The sequence below is a fragment of the Halichoerus grypus genome, chromosome 4 (genome assembly GCF_964656455.1).
Source record: "Halichoerus grypus chromosome 4, mHalGry1.hap1.1, whole genome shotgun sequence".
Classification (NCBI taxonomy): domain Eukaryota; kingdom Metazoa; phylum Chordata; class Mammalia; order Carnivora; family Phocidae; genus Halichoerus; species Halichoerus grypus.
Window position 1 is genome coordinate 124,146,631 of NC_135715.1, and position 17,248 is coordinate 124,163,878.

The 17,248-nt window shown below is 39.5% G+C and overlaps 1 protein-coding gene across 1 annotated transcript in view; it reads right to left on the reverse strand.

The window, feature by feature from the left end:
• ITGB6 (integrin subunit beta 6) overlaps window positions 1-17,248 on the reverse strand; it is a 75,074-nt gene that overhangs the window by 43,203 nt on the left and 14,623 nt on the right. Inside the window, exons 6-8 of the mRNA XM_036071001.2 lie at window positions 14,485-14,650; window positions 13,088-13,249; window positions 9,696-9,791 (exon numbers count right to left, since the gene is read on the reverse strand). Coding sequence (XP_035926894.2) covers window positions 9,696-9,791; window positions 13,088-13,249; window positions 14,485-14,650 — 424 coding nt within the window. The remainder of the gene's footprint in view (window positions 1-9,695; window positions 9,792-13,087; window positions 13,250-14,484; window positions 14,651-17,248) is intronic.

Consider the following 17,248-nt stretch of genomic DNA (forward strand, 5'->3'; position numbering starts at 1 on the left):
TCAGAGATACAGAGAACTCACTGATAGTTTCCAGAGGAGAGAGGGGATGGTGGGGAGATGAAATGGGTAAGGGGAGTCAAAAAGTAAAACTTCTAGTTATAAAATAAATACATCATGGGGATATAATGTACAGCATGGCAACTATGGTTAATAATACTGTATTGCATATTTGAAAGGTGCTAAGACAGTAAATCTTGAAAGTTCTCATCACAAGAAAAAATTTTTGAAAGTATGTATGGTGATGGATATTAACTAAATTTATCATGGTGATCATTTTGCATTGTATACAAATATTGAATCATTATGCTGTACAACTGAAACTAATGTAATATTATATGTCAATTATAACTCAACTTAAAAAAAAAAAAGAAACGTAAAACCTCAGATCCCATCCTATACCTGAATCAGAGTTGGTGTTTTAATAAGCTCCCTGAGTGATTCGAGGCACCAGAGGAGCTTAAAAAAAAAAAAAAACAAAGCAAAACAAAAAAACAACACTGATGCCTGGGTCTCAGCCTTAGAGATAGTGAATTAATCAGATCAGGGTGTGGCCTGGGCATTGGAATTTTTAGAAAGCTTCCCAGGTGATTTTAATGAGCACTAAAGTTTAAGAATGTACAGTATAGAATAGTCTGTCTACGCCCTTCTTGTTGCCAAATGGATGCTTCCAGGGAGGGCTGTGACAATCTGGAAAATAAAGTTGCTTTGTTTTTAAACCTATGCGCCCACAGGTATCTGGGTGGCTCAGTGGGTTAAGCCTCTGACTCTTGGTTTTGACTCAGGTCATGATCTTGGGGTCATGAGATTGAGCCCTGCGTTGGGCTCTGCGCTCAGTGAGGAGTCTGTTTCAGATTCTTTCTCCCTCCCCCTCTGCTCCTCCCTGCATTCATGCTCTCTCTTGCTCTCTCACTCTCTCTCTCTCAAATAAATAAAAAATAAATAAATAAAATCTTAAAAAAACCTGTACACTCATAATTCATAAGGGGTCCTCAGTCTGTCAGATACCTGTGACATCTATTCTTTAGTCAAGAAAAAAAGTGATGTTTTGGAATGCATGATGCCCATGGAATAACACCATGCTTACTTCCCTAGGCCTTCAAGACTGAGGTATCTAGTTTTAGCCTACCTTTTCCACTCCATCCTCTTCTATCCTAGCTCACATCAGGCTGACTAGCCTTTTTTCAATTTCTCAAACACATTGAACACCGAGTCCTTTGCTGCCTCAGGGCCTTTGCACATGCCTTCTCCTCTTGAAAACTCAGTCTTTGGGTTGCTGCTCTATAATCACCTCTTAAAAGGAGTCTTCCCTGAAGATCCTATAGAAGTAAGTCTCACACTCTCCTCTTTAATTTTTTCCATTGTTACACACTATTCTTTTCCATTTTTAGTAATATTTCCAAAATTTTTAGTGTAAGTGTGTCCCAAATATTGCATGGAACATACTAATACTAAAAAAATTATTTTTGTTTATCTGAAATTCAAATTGAATATCCTGTATTTTTATGTGCTAAATCTGGCAACCCTATAGAAAATGTATGTGAATTTCTGAATAAGTGAATAAAGTGTGCCCAAACAGTTCAAGCTCAACAAAATGTTCTCCTTTGACAATTTCCTGTCTACTTTTTGAAGATTCAATACCATCAGGGGAACAAAATATTGAACTATGTTATAATTAATAGCTACCCCTTGTAGCGTATTTTTGGCTCTTTTAGGTCGTTAGGCATAAAATTAAAATACATAATACTCCCAAGCTTTTCTATGCCTAGGGGCTGTCAGTTTAACTTGTCCCTTGCACCTTGATGCCCTATGTATTCTGTAAAAGGCTATGCCATGTGAAGAATGCTTGGTTGTAGTTGAACTCCTGTATGGTGATCCGAGCCAAGGTGAGCTTCCTTTAAGCATCACTACTGTAATTTGGGCCAGCCTCACAGGCATGGACAGAGTGGCCAACTGTTACCTTAGGAAAGCCTTCAGGGGATAAATGGGTAACAGAGTTAAATAAGAATCCCTGAATTCTGTGAGGTTCTGAGAAAGCATACAGTGGAGCAATTACACAGCTTTGAGCACTTTGTGGTAGAGAGAGGTGCCTTTGAAGAAACAGTTTGTTCACAGATGTTGGAGTCCTCATCACAAGGGCACTTTCAGGGATTAGAAAAAGGATACTAGAAATAATTTGTTAGTCCTATTAAGGTTATTACATGAACGTATAAAAAAGTAACTAAGTATCATTTGAATATGTAAAAAAGTAACCTGGTAGTTAATGCAAAAATATAGTAATTGTGGATGTTCTGGGGCTGCTGGTGGGAGGAGAACAAGTTTTTTTTTAAAGATTTTATTTATTTATTTATTTATTTATTTATTTATTTATTTATTTATTTGAGAAAGAGAGAGTGCCCTCAGAGAGGGGAGGGGCAGAAGGGGAGGGAGAGGGAGCGGGAGAAAGAATCTGAAGGAGACTCTGCTGAGCGCTGGAGCCCAATGCAGGGCTCCATTCCACGACCACGAGATCATGACCTGAGCCAAAACCAAGAGTTGGAGGCTGGAGGCTTAACCGACTGAGCCACCCAGACCCCTGGGAGCAAGTTTGTTTTTATTTTAAAGCAGGTACCCTATAAATATGGCAACCACAGATTTGGAATACTGTAGAATGACCTTGATTTCATCTAATGTGATTCTTGTCAGCAAAAGTGATTGTTTGACATATAACTAAATGCAGTTTAATTTTCATGCCTTTAGAAGACTGTAAATGTATAAACTCATTCAAAAAATCTGAATATACTTAATATGTACAGTATGATGCCAATTATGTTAAACTATGTAAATGCATGCAAAAGAAAGAGAAGACTTATTTTAAAATGTCAGGAATGGTTAGCTGTGTCTGCGTAGTGAGTTTATGAGTGATCTTCATTTTCTTCTTTGTGCTTTTCTGTATCCACCTCCCCCCTGCTCTTTTTTGGGCAAATAACATGGATTAATTTTGTCGTCAGAAAAAAAGTAATTGCAAGTGCGTGGTGTTTTTTTGTTTTCTGGTTTTGGCCACACTCTCACAGCGTTCGTAAGAGAATAACTGACACAGCCACTTTGGAAAGCAGTTTGGACACACCTAGGAGACTTGAAGATGCCATTTCCTGTGAGCCAAGGACTTGAGTTCTAGCCATGGATCGTCAATAGAGAACACGTGTGCAAGGATGTGCATGGCACCAACCTTTGTCATGCTGCACAACTGGAAACGATCTGATGTTGTCAACTGCAGAATGAGCACACTGCAGTGCATTCACTCGATGGACTGTGTGTGGCAGGGGAACAGAGTACACTAGAGGTACACATATCTCTATGGATAAGCCTCAAAAACATAACATTGAGCACCACACTGTGAATGCACTGAATGCCACAGACCTATATATTTAAACGTGGTTAAAATGGTAAATTTTATGTTATTTTACCATCATAACCCAGCCCCCCAAAACATAACATTGCAGAAATAATAGGTACAGCATGAAATTAAAGTTGTAAGCCAAAATTATGTAATTATTTATGGATCTATATATTTTTTAATGGTACAAAAAACAAACATGGGCATGATAAACACTAAGTTCAGGGCATTGGTTACTTCTGTGGAAGAAAAGAGGGGGGTAGGGTTAGTATTGTACAAGTAGACAGCAGGCAACTGTATCTGGAATGTCCTATTTCTTTAAAAAATCTGACGCAAATATGGTGGCAAAATGTTAAGATTTGAGACAGGTGGGTAGTAGGCATGTGGGTGTCATTATATGACTCTATTTTTCTGTGTGTTTGAATTGCATCAGCATAACAAACCCTATAGTCTCTGTTAAACCATGTGTCCCCTTTTTCTCCTTTGGCTGGAACTGTAGATGGTGAGTACCATAGACAGTAGCTGTTGAGGATGTGTTTGTTGGTCAATGGCATGATGCGCCCTAGCTGTGTGGCCTGTTCTTACCACTCAGAACTTAAACAGTCCATAAGGCAGAGTCCAAATGTCTCTCTTTTTTCAAGTCCACACACTGTAAAATTGCTCTATTCATCTAAATTAACAGCAACAGTCAAGGACCCGAGATGAAGTGTGCACTGGTTTTGAAGGACTCTGCCATTTTTAAGAATTCTATGTATTCATCTCTTCAGCTGTGAGGCTGCTCTGCTCTACCCTTAGGCTTTGTGCTTTTACTGCTCATTGACTTTCAAAGTTGGCTACTGTGTTTACAAGGCTGCTTCTTTGGTTGTGTAGTAGTTAGGAATTGGCATGCTCTTTCACGACAGTAGCCAAGGTTCCAGTGCAACTCAACTCAGTGATGGAGGCTGTAGACTCAAAGTGCCTTGGTTCTAATCCTGGCTCTCACAGGCAACTTGCTTTAGTTTGAGTTCTTTCGTTATTTATTTCATTTTAATTTATTTTATTTGGTTCAATTTTTATTTTTTATTTTATTTGGGTTTTTTTTGGGTCCATAACATGGAGATTAAATGATAAAACGAGTTAAAATACTTAACCCCAAGCTGCCACCTAATAAGCCCTCCGCAAACCTTCCCTATTATTCTCATAGTCATAGCTGCATAACATCTTTGGCTCTCAGTTTCCACTGCTATAAAGTGAAGGGCTTAGTCCAACGTTATCATACTGTTAGCATCAAAGCTAGTTTTATGATAGGCAATTAATTTTCTGCCCCTTCTAACAAAGATGCTGAGTAGAAAAAAGTAAAAACATTGACAGATATGAAAACTCTGACCCCTCAGCAAAACTCTGCCTTGGGATGTCTGTCCAGAACACAGTGTCTAAAATGCCCTCATCTGTTCTTGAGGCAAATTATTGGTCTACAAGTCTGTTAATGCTCTGTGAGACTTCTTAAGGCAGTCACTCTATCCTCTTTTGTTGTCACAAACCACGGCCCAGTCCAAGGGAGGTTCTCATGAAATGTTTGATGTATGAATGAATGAATGAATGAATGGCTTCAGTCAGTAGCATACTGGTTCTAATGAAATGCTAGACATTCTGGGTGTTGTGCAAATCTTGAAACAATTAGGCTTTGTATTAAAATTCCATTCTGGGAGGCACCTGGCTGACTCAGTTGGAAGAGCATGAGACTCTTGATCTTAGGGTCCTGAGTTTGAGCCCCACATTGGGTATAGAGATAACTTAAATAAGTAAAACTTAAAAAAAAAATCCCATTTTATATTTGTCCAAGGGTTGATCTAATAGAGCATCTCATTAAAACCCTACTTTAAATCTGTATCTCTTTTATTTTTTTACCTGTGTTTATGAGTCTTTGAGTTCTTTAGAGGAAAAGTACTATGTGTAAACTCAGGGTAACTACGGGTGACTTTTCACAGTTGTGATTTATTAATTAGTCTGGAAAATGCTTCTAACAATTTTGCCCTGATAATCTGAGGACATGAGTTTTATTTCCAAATCCTCCTTCTCTACAAGCTGTTTTTATTAATGAGGAAAGCATAAGTTGGCTCTCCTCAGTCTTTATCCCCGGTACCATCAATTAAAGAGAAATCAAAATCCTTTTCCATTACATTTGAATTAAGGGTAATTTGTTAACTCTTGTGGACATTTCTCATAATCCAGAAGTTCTCTTTTTATTCCTAGAAGATTTTATATTCACTAAAAGCATAAATTTGGAATACTTCATTACAGGATGGGGTTCATAGGATAAAGAACAACTTTTTTGTCCATGCCCTAAAATTAGCTATATTTTGGCTAGCTGAACTTTGTGTGTAGATCATTGGAATTCATGGTGATTTCCCTCCTCCAGGTTTAGAGTCACTGACTACTAAAGCTGGAGGTCATCTGGCCCAGTCCTTTTATTTTGTCAAAATTGAAGCCAGAGAAAAAGGGATTTTCATCAGAGCAAAATTGTTTTGATCTTTTCCAATAGCGAACATTATAAAACAAAACAATAATAGAACAGGCTAACAGACAATAAAAGGGGCCAATTTTTGTTTTATCTCCCTCTCTAATTCTCTGCTTCCTTTCAACTCTCATGCTGCAGTGAAAAGCTTAAAAGATGAGCAAAAAAGGAAAGAAGGGGTGAAATAAAAACTGGGTTATTGATTCTTGAAGAATTGAAACTTGCATATCATAGATAATATTCACAAGCCACGCAAAAACATCAGGCTCAAAGCATGTTGTGGCTACTCTTTATGCTTGTTCTTAGACAACAGTGATCATCAGATGGGGGTACTTGCTCAGGGGTTTTCCTTTTATGGCCTAGTAAGAAGGCACTTGAGCTTATCCAAGAGGTTGGTCCCAAGGGTGATAGCAGAGAGTTCCTTTCCTCTGGTGCCATCTGGGTCCAAGGTGGAAAGGATGGAGGAGGGGACAGCCAGGGCTGCAGATGATTGTAGCAATGGGTCATGCACACCTCTCCTGCTCTTATACATGGGCTCCCTCAACTTTGACATGTGTTTGTCACATTAAACTCCAAAATACTATTTAGAAACTTTGACCCAATTTGACTAAAGATGAAAATCTACTGGTATCAAGAAATAGCCTACACAGAAAGATGAGCTAAACAGAAAGATCTTCAAAGGGGCGATCATTGAGGGCGTTTCACCTCCAGACAGAAGGGCCCTTTGGTGGTATTAAAACCTGCATGGGTCCCCTGTCCCTATGCTTTAGATACATCATTCTGTCCTAATAACCATAGGACATCAATTAGCAGTGATAGATGTTAGCGACTAAACTGGGAGGGTCCATTACCAATGTCTTGTTTACTTTCTAATGTTTCAACATTACATTGTAAATACTAGGTTATATAATAATTATCCTTATCAAGTTCACAAAACTCATCTTTTCCAGCCAAATGTAGACATTTTGAAAGATTAGAATATTTCAAAGTCTTGCAACTAATCCCAGGTGATTAATAATATGATTTGGCAATGTAGTTAAGAACGCTAATTTAATTGCTTTTTATCTCAATATCTCACTAGGAAGAAAAGACTAGTCAAATTAGACAATTGGGCTTTAGTAGCCTGATACTATCTTAATGTAAATTAACAGTAAACATTTGAAAGCAACAGAGGAGATAAAATTTTTTTTTAAGCTTGGGTAATTGAATCCTGATTCAAAATGGCGTTTAGCACTAGACTGTAATGTACTACCTACTGCTCAGTCTGTTATCTGCCATTATCTTTTGAACCCTGTAATTGGACAAACAGGCATCTATTCATAATAGTAAGTTTGTTCAAAATCATCTGTTTGCTGGAGATTGGGGTGCACACTGCAGTCATATTGAACTGACAGCAAAACTGCTTACTTCATCCTTTCCACTGTTTGTTCTTCTTTGATACCACAAAGTACAGCAACACTATGTATTTGGACAGTCCAGAGCATCTTACCAAAGTTACAAAAACAAAAAAAAAACCCCAAAAAAACCCCAAACCAAAACCAATCCTTTTTCCTGCGTTCCATGAATGGGCAACATAAATCGTATTTACTGCAAGAGGGGCCGCCATTGAATCTGAGCCATCCCCTGCCTGGAGTGTATGCACATGACTATGCTTAACACAGAACTGGAGCAAGCAAATTGGCTTCTGGAATTTCCATAGATCCAACCACTTAGTTGCTTTATTTATCTTATCACTGGTTTTATTTCTCAGTGATTCTTTAGTAGTTATGTTCCTTCTATCACAGCTATCCAAACATCAGGTTGTATAGGGCTCCTGCTCACATAGGGCTCCTTCTAAGAGATTTAAATGGAAAGGCAACATAAGCCATTATTGGTTTATTTTCAGTTTTCATTATCAATAAAACAAGACATCAGCATTTTCATGCTGTGTGAAGCCTTCAGGGAAGCGCAATGTCGCTGTCATTATTTTTAGACAGGCTGCCGCCTCCTGCCTCCACTAATGCAGATGGAATGAGGAGTCCATCAGAATAGAGATAAAATGATGAAAGAAAGCATCAGAGTCATAGAGTGGGCGGCTGCCCTGGTCGGCTGCGTGGCTCCCTGACAATGTCCCTTTGAATTTAGTGGAGCCTGGATGGTAAAGACCACAGATCATGACAGAACATAAATTCGCCTCATAATGAGATTAGTAGGCAGGCAAAATAAATGCCCTGCTGTTACATTAGAGGCAGGCTCTAATCTGGTGTTTTCCTTGGAAATGATCATTTCCTTTGCAACAGGGGAACCGTCAGCGCAACGAACTTAAATCCAACAGATTCTGTTTTGCCACGTGGTTATTTTTCATTTTCTTCTGCCTTTTTAATAGCAGTTTTGAGGAGGCGTGTAAATGAATTGTGAGTCTTAAAGACTATTACCGAAGTGAGTTATGGACGACTATGTTCATGATCATCAATCGTATTTCCCAGACTCCCCTTTTAAGAAAAGTTCTCTGCAACCCTCCTCCCCCTTCTAAACAAGAACCGGCTGTGGAGGAGGTGTTGTGACCCCCAGGGTCCTTTCACTCTAGCCTTAAAGATCAAAGGCAGAATAGGCTCACTATTGTATTTGGGGTGTTTTTTTTTTTTTTAAATCTTTACCGCAACTCTACTACTTAAAACCACTGAAAACAAGTATCACATACTAAAGAGCCTTAAAAAAAAAAAAGCCCAGATCAGGTGAACCCACATGGTCTCTGAGTAGAACAAAGGCCTTGAGTATGCAGCTTGATTGCAAAGGACTTTTTTGGTTTTCAGCAGAAGGCAATCTCACCTGGAGTACAATACCCTCCTCTCATTAAAAATGCAAGATAGGATCTCCTCCTGGATCCTTTCTACAGAACCTGATGCAAGTTCTTGGGCTGTACTGTCCTTCGCAGTGAGTGGCATTTAATCAAAGCCTTCTGTGAAATAATCTCAGAGTTTCCCGAGCCCTGTAAAGTAAGAGGTCCTTTCAAAGGAAGAGGAGATCAGACTCTGAACTTAGGAGTACATGAAGCTTCTGCATAGAAGCACAGACAATTTAATGTACACCTATTTTCTCGGGGCCGGGCTGGAGATTCCTCACTTCTCTGTGAAATCACCCTCTAGGAATAAATCATTTGCTACTTCTTTGATTCATGGTATTCTGATATATTGTTTTCATAGGCTAGAATGAAACCATGGAAACCTTTTGTGTTTGCATATGCATTTTACAGTTTAGGCAGTGGTTTATGAACATTAGCGCATCTAATGAAACAGTTCCCTTTCTGCGTCTGGTGTTTCCATCCAAAAACTTGAACTGCAAATCCAGCTACTAGGAGGGAGAAAATAGATTTTGGCCCAATTTAACAAGTTTTTTCTTTCAACGTCTTACTTCTTAATGGTTGAAATTGTGTCTCTATTTATATATTTTCGATTCATCTGATTTGTAGATGCCTGAAAGTTTCAAGTCACTTCTTCTCCCATCCTCTGTTAACCCCCTCCTTGTCAGATGAAACAGTTCAAAGGAAGACAGACTGATTTCTGTTAGGTAGGTTCTCCTCCATTCATTGGTGCTCTTACAACTTACCATTTCGTTCTTGAATTCATTCTTCCTTGCTCTACCATACTGTCTCCCACTCTCCATCGCACCCCTGGGTTTGTAATTCAAATTGCAAACAGCAACTGAATCCACTTGACCAAGTGTCCAGTATATTTGTCACGTGTTCACGATTTTCTAATGGCATTCCATGCGTTAAACCCTCAGAGTTCATGTTAAAGTTTCATGTCGAGTAATCTCCCCGAAGGAATTCCCCGAACTGTGTTTGCTTACCTCATATAAATGAACTTGTTCTTGGGTTACGGCAAAGATTAATAGCACGTTATTTTGCACCAGTTTATCAATGAGTTGTCCAATTGTTGGATATTCCTAAAATTGACATAAAGATTTTAAGTATCATCTTAACACAAGTATGTAAAATAAAGAAAGGAGTATTTCTTTCAAAGATATCATACTGAGTTTGGCATGTCAGTTTGGTTCTAAGTAGAAAAATACACAATTATCATTAGTCACTTAATTGGTTTAATAATTGTTGCCTAAATCTTGTAAATCCAATTAATTCCTAAGAGTCAGTGCGTGGTAGTGTAGCATATTCTGGCCTGTCACTCCTAAGGAGAGCACTTGGAATTTATTTAAAAACTTATAGTGTGTCATATTTTCAAGGGTAGAGACACAGTTCTTCTAAGTGCCACTTGGCAGCAGACTCAAGATGTAGAGAATGTTAGAGTCAGGGGAGGAGCGGATACTTGATGACAGATGTGACTGAGGGGACTCAGGTAGCTCGGAAACTCCTACTGGAATTGGATGAGGCGGGCTGAGGGCTGAGGAAAGGACAGCCTGCTGAGGAATGATACACTGCAGTTCCTGTGTCCATCTGATCTGAGACATTCCTGCACCAGTTTTGCGTTTGGTCTTACTGACTTTTTGATGTCAGTAATCAGTTTTACGGGATCCTGCAATATTTTTACAGGACACCTGAAAACACATTGTACCTTTTTTTCATTGACACATTCATTCCCAAGTGATATGAGTCCTTTAAAAAATAAAGAAGGCAGGGGCGCCTGGGTGGCTCAGTCGTTAAGCGTCTGCCTTTGGCTCAGGTGATGATCCCAGGGTCCTGGGATCGAGCCCCACATCGGGCTCCCTGCTCCGCGGGAAGCCTGCTTCTCCCTCTCCCACTCCCTCTGCTTGTGTTCCTGCTCTCACTATCTCTCTCTCTGTCAAATAAATAAATAAAATCTTTAAAAAAAAAATAAAGAAGGCATAAACCGTCAAGTTTGAACAGGGCCTCTACTTTCCAGAGTTAATAACTGTGCAGCACGTTTGGCTGTTGTCTGACTCCAAATGTGGGTAATGTACAAAGAGGAAACTCAAATGAAAGAGAAACCTGCAGACAAAGAAACTAAGAATATGTCGAACGTGAAATCAGCCAAAGTGGAGGAACGCTGATAAGTAAGCCTTCCTGGACACTAACGTGTTCACATATTCTCAGCATGATGGGAGTAATTCTGCCTAATGTCTTCATTAGGCCCAAGATTCAAGTTGAGGGAAAAGTACAGTTTTGCCTAAAATACTCAGGTAAATGACCCAACCGCATATCTGGCTGTGTAATATGTGCTTGCCATCCAATTTGGATTTTTATTAGTAAACAGCAGTAGAATCCAGATAATACAAATCTTCCAGAGTCTGACATATTCAGTGTTCCCTGCTTTTTCAACTGCCCAAACACTAAGAATCCTTCAGCTTTAAGCCTGGATTCCCCCAACGCCGGCCTCTCCTATCTCCACATTCTTGCACTTTCAGCTGCTGTGGGTGTGTAGCAAGGATCACACCATGAAGCCCTTCGTAGGTGGACAAGTGTCATTTTCTATTTGACCTAGATCAGTTGGCTTAATTCACACAAGTATATTGTGTGTGTGTTCCTCAAGGCCAGGGACCATGCCCATTATCTTTTGGCCCCAGGAGCCGAGCCCAGTGTTGAGTGAATAGGAATTACTCAAAGGACCCAGGGAACTGTGCTGTAGGCAGGCATGGAGATAACCCATGACTTCTGTGCATTTGCAGCAACTTACTGAGCAACAATGAATTGAACATTTATTAGATGAGAAGGTCATAATAAGCAAGAAGTAGCATTTGCTTTTATGTCCCGCTTTTTCCAAGATGTCTGTTAATGGGGCATTTGAATAGTTGCAAGAAAAAGTAATAAAAAAGAGATCTATGTCTCACCATTTCTTGGCACTCAAAGGCTAAAAGACAAAATGTGGCTATTCTCATGGATATTGTAATATGGAAAGGCAACTTATATGACAAAAGTATGAGGACTACTACAGGTCAAAATTTAGGGGAAAAACACTCATCTTGAAGTTTAGCAATTTAAGTCAAGGAATGATAGCAGGTGATTTGTGAACCATTAGTTGTTTGTTTTTTTTTAAAACTAATTACCATCACTGTGTGTGTATATATATGTCATATATATATGTTATCTCACTGAATTCTTTTTTTAGAGAATAGTTTTTCCAATCTGATATTAGTATTCTGGTTCTCTTCTCTCTCTCTTTCTCTCTCTCTCCTTCTCTCTCTTACATACATTTCTATGGCATTGTCATTTTAAGAAGTCACTTGAATTCTCTGTGCCATATTTTCCCAAGTGTTAAATGGAGATAATATGACCTCCCCAAGTTGCTGCTTCATAATTAAATTTTATTCCATACATAGTCAACACCCACTGTGTTCCAGGCACTGTGCTGGCAGAAAATAGAGAAAATACACCACTCCTGGTCCCGAGGAATGCATATTAGAGAAAGACAGACAAACATAAGCAAACACATTTCCACATAGTGATGGGTAAGAAGAGATCCATGTACTAGAGCGAGGGGAGGGATGATCACTTTGGGGCTCAGCAAAGGGCAAAGAGGGCTCTCTGGGAGTAGTCATGATTGAGTTGGGTTTTAAAGGACAATTAAGAGTCTCTCAGCACCCTCTGAGGGAAGGGCATTCCAGACAGAGGTAACAACACATGCATGAGCATGGCAGCCTCATGGTCCATACAAGGAAAACAGATACGTAGGGTTCTGGGGAGCATCAAATGCGATCATGTATGTCAAAGAGCTCTGAAATTTTTACCTTGTTTTACACAAGTCAAGAGTTTTTTTTTTTTTCCTTTGAATGTTACCAGCATTTTAAAAATGTTTTAAATGACAAAAATAAGCCAAATGTGAATAAACACCAGCCAAACAGTACTTGACAGCTGTTCCCCATGGAGCACCATGGTGCATAAAAGCATGATGTTATTTAGGGGCCATGACTCTGGGACCCATCATTCACAGAAAGTCCTAGGTGATTGTTGTTTTGGCCTCAGCCCCCCTTTCTGGGGCTGTCGTTGAAAACAGAATGAGCTGACTGCACTGCTTCTTATTGACCTTGGGCTCTTTGAAAAATCAAGGAGGTTCTGGGATCATTCAAGCCATAGTAGACCTTAACTTCTTACATATCCCCATCACCCACCTGCATTCCTGTGGGAAGCTCTAAGGGCAATTTGTTCATCTCAAAGCAGAAAATGTGCACTGTTTTCACCAAATGTGGGTTATTCTGCTGTGTATTGAGTGAGTGTTGCTTCATTTGCCTACTTGCAGCCCTGGAAACAGTGTAGAGTGCAGGTTACACACCAAGACAGTTGACATGGAGTATTCATTCTTGTTGTCCAAGTGACAGAGCCCATCATTAGGAACGACGATGCCTGCCAGTTTGCTGTCCATTCCAAAATGAGAATCGGCATCACTCACAAAGACCAGGAGATGGAGGGAGTCATTCCGCCAACCAATCTTTTCCTACAGTGAGAAAGAAACATTTGGGTCATATGGGATAGAGGCAGGCATTTATTGAGAGTGGATCAATTGTGATTGGACACGCTCAGATTATAAAAACTATATTGCTGATCTATCTGTTTTGGCCTTTTTCATCTATTGTGAGTTGATAATTATTAATGTATTTAAAACATGAAATTCTATGGCAGTTGCCTTTTCTTGGATAACACTTTCAGATGATTTATGCTTCAGAAAAAATAGTTCCACTAGAATCACTCTCCAGTTGATCTTGGCTTTTACACAGTTAATTATTTTTACTGTCCAGCTTTCAATTTACCAGAAAAATGAGGAGAGAGAATAAGGGAGGTCATAGATTATCTCAAATCCAAGCTGAAGCAAAACTGGTAAGAATGCAATACACAATGGACTTAAAGGATGCCTGTTTTATTAAAATATCACCCAAAATTAGGCACATTTTTCTCTTTCTACTGATACCATCCAAAAATTATAAACGTAATACAAAGATAAGAATTGCTTATCAAAGTAGGACCTCCAGCATATGGCTTTTTAAGATGGTCTGTTGTCTGCTTCCTAGCAGAGCTCTCCTCTTTAATTGAAAATTAGTCCAGGAACTAGTGGGACAAAAGCTCATCCTGGCAGGGCCATCCCACCTTATTCTTTTCCTTCCTTCCCTAATACCTTGCCCCCCACCCCCAACCTTCCAGGATTTTCAGCCCTGTCTGTTTCCTGGTATTTTCCAAGAAGAGCTGTCTTCTGAAGACCAGGGAATCATTCCCTTGGATGCCTGATTGTCAAGGAGGAGAGGTGTTCCTGTGTTGTTGTAAGGACAATGTAGCTTCTGGTACCTATTTTGTGGGTTCAAAACAATAAATATCTAATCTTATGTAGAAGTTTGTACTGATTCAGGGCATTTTTACTTTTTTCATTAGTTTCTGCCTGTGATTTCTATTTTTACCATGGTTAATTAAAAAACTAATCTAATCTTGATCTTCGAAAATTAATCATACATGACTATCGTTTTAACCAATTTTTCCCAACATTACTATAATTTTATTAGATTATGTAAATATCAGACATAGAAAAGTATCTGTTTCCACATAACTGAATTACGAATTTTTGAAAATTTTGTGTTTTAAGAAATGTAGAAATATGGCAATTAAAGGAAAGATAAAGTTAACTAAGCTTTTCAAAGTAGATTTGCTAATAAGAGATGTAATTTGTGTTAGCCCTCAGCATACCTTACACACAGCAGCTTGCATAATTGCATCAAATCCACCTTCTGGTGTGTCAATATTAGCAGAAATTTTCTGATTCTTCACAATTTCATTGAATCTTTCAGCATCATTCGTCAATGGCAAAATGTGCTTGAATCCAAATGTAGGTAAGCAGAAGTATGGAATACTACTGCAAAGGTAAGATGTAAAAATGTTCTTGATGAAATATGATACAACACACAAGGAATGGACCTAGTAGCCTAGCAACTTCATCTTAAGTGAAGATGGATTTTCCTCAAGTACCTGACTCTGGAACTTGGTTAGGAGTCTCCCGGTTAAGCTTGTTTCAGCATCTCCCTCTCACCCCTTCCAAATTGACCTTATTAGCTACTACTTGGCACTTACTATGTGTTTTACTTTGGCTCAAGCTCAGATAACAGATAATCAGGTCAGACTCCCCACTCCTCTGTGTGTGTGAGTGTGTGTATGTGTGTGTGTGTGTGTGTGTGTATAATCACTATCTTCTAGTGCTTCTCAACCAAAATCTACCATTAAGTTTCCATGATGACAACAATTCCTTTGTATTCTGATAGCTTAAGCTGTTATCAAGTATGAGTCATCTTGTAGCAAGATTGAAAGAGATACCCGTCTTCTTTCTTCTCTGCTCCTTCCTGTACTCCCTGCCCTGCCTGCCAAGGGCCCAAAAATCAGAGCAGGGCTCTTGGTTCTGGAGCCCAACTCAACTATGACTGAACAGACTGTTGTGGACCTGGCTAGGAATAAAACTACCACTTAAAACAGTTGACACATGGGAGAAATGCCATGTTAGCATGAGATCTGCCCCAAAGATATTGCAGTTGAACAGAAAAAGCTGATCATGAATTCAGCCACATCTTATTCTGAAAGCCAGTTAGTAGTTGTGGATGAGACTTTGGACAAGTTACTCAACCCTTTTGAGCTTCAGGTGTTCATTTGCAAAATGGAGATAATGGTATAGAGCAGAGGTTCTCAAAGTACAATCCCTGGACCAGCTGCATGAGCATCACATGGGAACTTGTTATAAATGCAAAATCTGGGACATTCTTCCAAACTTACTGAGTTAGAAATGTAAGGGGTGGGCTCCATGATGCATTCAAATCTTCCTGATGCATTCTAATGTTTGAGAAACACTTGTATTTAGAAGTACAGAGACAAAAAAGAGTAGCCCCCAGTGAGGTTGTGCTATGCCACCTGGGAAGAGCTGGTTGACTCTTGTAAGAACAGATTTCCAGGTTCAGGAGCCTGTCTTGTGTGCACACGAAGAGCTGGAGCATCTTTCAGAGTGAGGTTCCTGTTCACCAAGTTCATCTGCCTGAGGCAGGCAGTCAGTCTTCAGTATTCACAGATTCCATCTGCGAATTCACCTACTCATTAAAATTTATTTTTAACCCCCAAATCAATACCTTCAGTACTTTCTGAGTCACTCATGTACACACACAGGGTGGCAAAAAATTCCAGTCACCTGGTTCACATGTTCCCAGCTGAGATGAAATAAGGCTCTGTGTTCTTGCTTCAGCTCTCAAACTGTAAACAAGCATCCTTTTCGTGGTCTTTTTGGTGCCATTTTTTTCATTTTTGTGCTTTTCGTTGGTGATTTTACTGTTTAGAATGGCCCTCAAGTGTAGTGCTGAAGTGTTGTCTAGTGTTCCTAAGTGCAAGAAGGCTGTTATGGGCCTTACAGAGAAAATATGTGCATTAGATAAGCTTTGTTCTGGCATGACTTACACGGTGTTGTTGGCTGTGAGTGCAATGCTAATGAATCAACAATATATATTAAGTTGTCTTTAAACAGAAAGAAACAGAAAATAAAGTTATGTATTGATCAATTGGGAAAAAAAAATGGCCAGAGGCGCACATGAGCCTAATCCTGTGTTTCCCCTTGGAGCAATAGTTTAGCATTGGTTAAGTCAGTGTTTGAGGAGACCTTGTAGAGCAAGACTTCCATGAATGATGAGAATCAACTATACAAATCAGAATGACTATGGATTCATTCACACCGAGAAATGGAGCTCTGCTGGGACCAAAATGCTGGTGTCTGCAAAGGTAACTATTTTCTTCCTGTCAGTAGACTTTCATGGAAAGTAGGTCACAATCCAAAATGTCCTCAGGCTTCAGAACAAGGGGAGTTGGAAGACCCCAGCAGTCTGAGATGTCCCAAGATAGACATCTCCAGAATGGATGCTCTTGGTCATATCTGCCTCCTCCCTCACCTGTAGTCGGCTTTCTCAGCTAACAAAAATTTGGGAAGCCCTGGTAGCCAACAAGACTGGAAACTCTGAAAGAGCCTGGGCTAAGGTTTTTGGATGGATGAAGCCCACACTTGCCTCTGGAACTGCTCTTTCTTGGGCATTCCCCTAACCTATGATGAGTAAACCTACAGTCCTGTTCATTCTTTCAGCTCTGTCAAGACGCCTGGTTTCGTGGGCCCATGAGCCAGCCTCTCGCTTCTAGGGAACTTCTTGTATTTCCTTTCTGACCCATTATTTTTAACTTTAATTCTCAGAAGGCAATCTTATTCTCTTATTTTTAATATCTTGCATTAGCTTTCATTGAGGCTCTGAAGTGCAGACCACAGATAGTATCGACTTAGTAGGATTGTTGTAAGGCCTGATTGAGATAAAATATGCAAAGCACACAGCACAATGAGCTTTTCAGATTAAGTGCTTACTAGACATTAATGTCATTTTTTACATAAATCACTTTTACACAGAGTCTAGCACAGACTTGAGGACAGACGTGGATTTGGCCA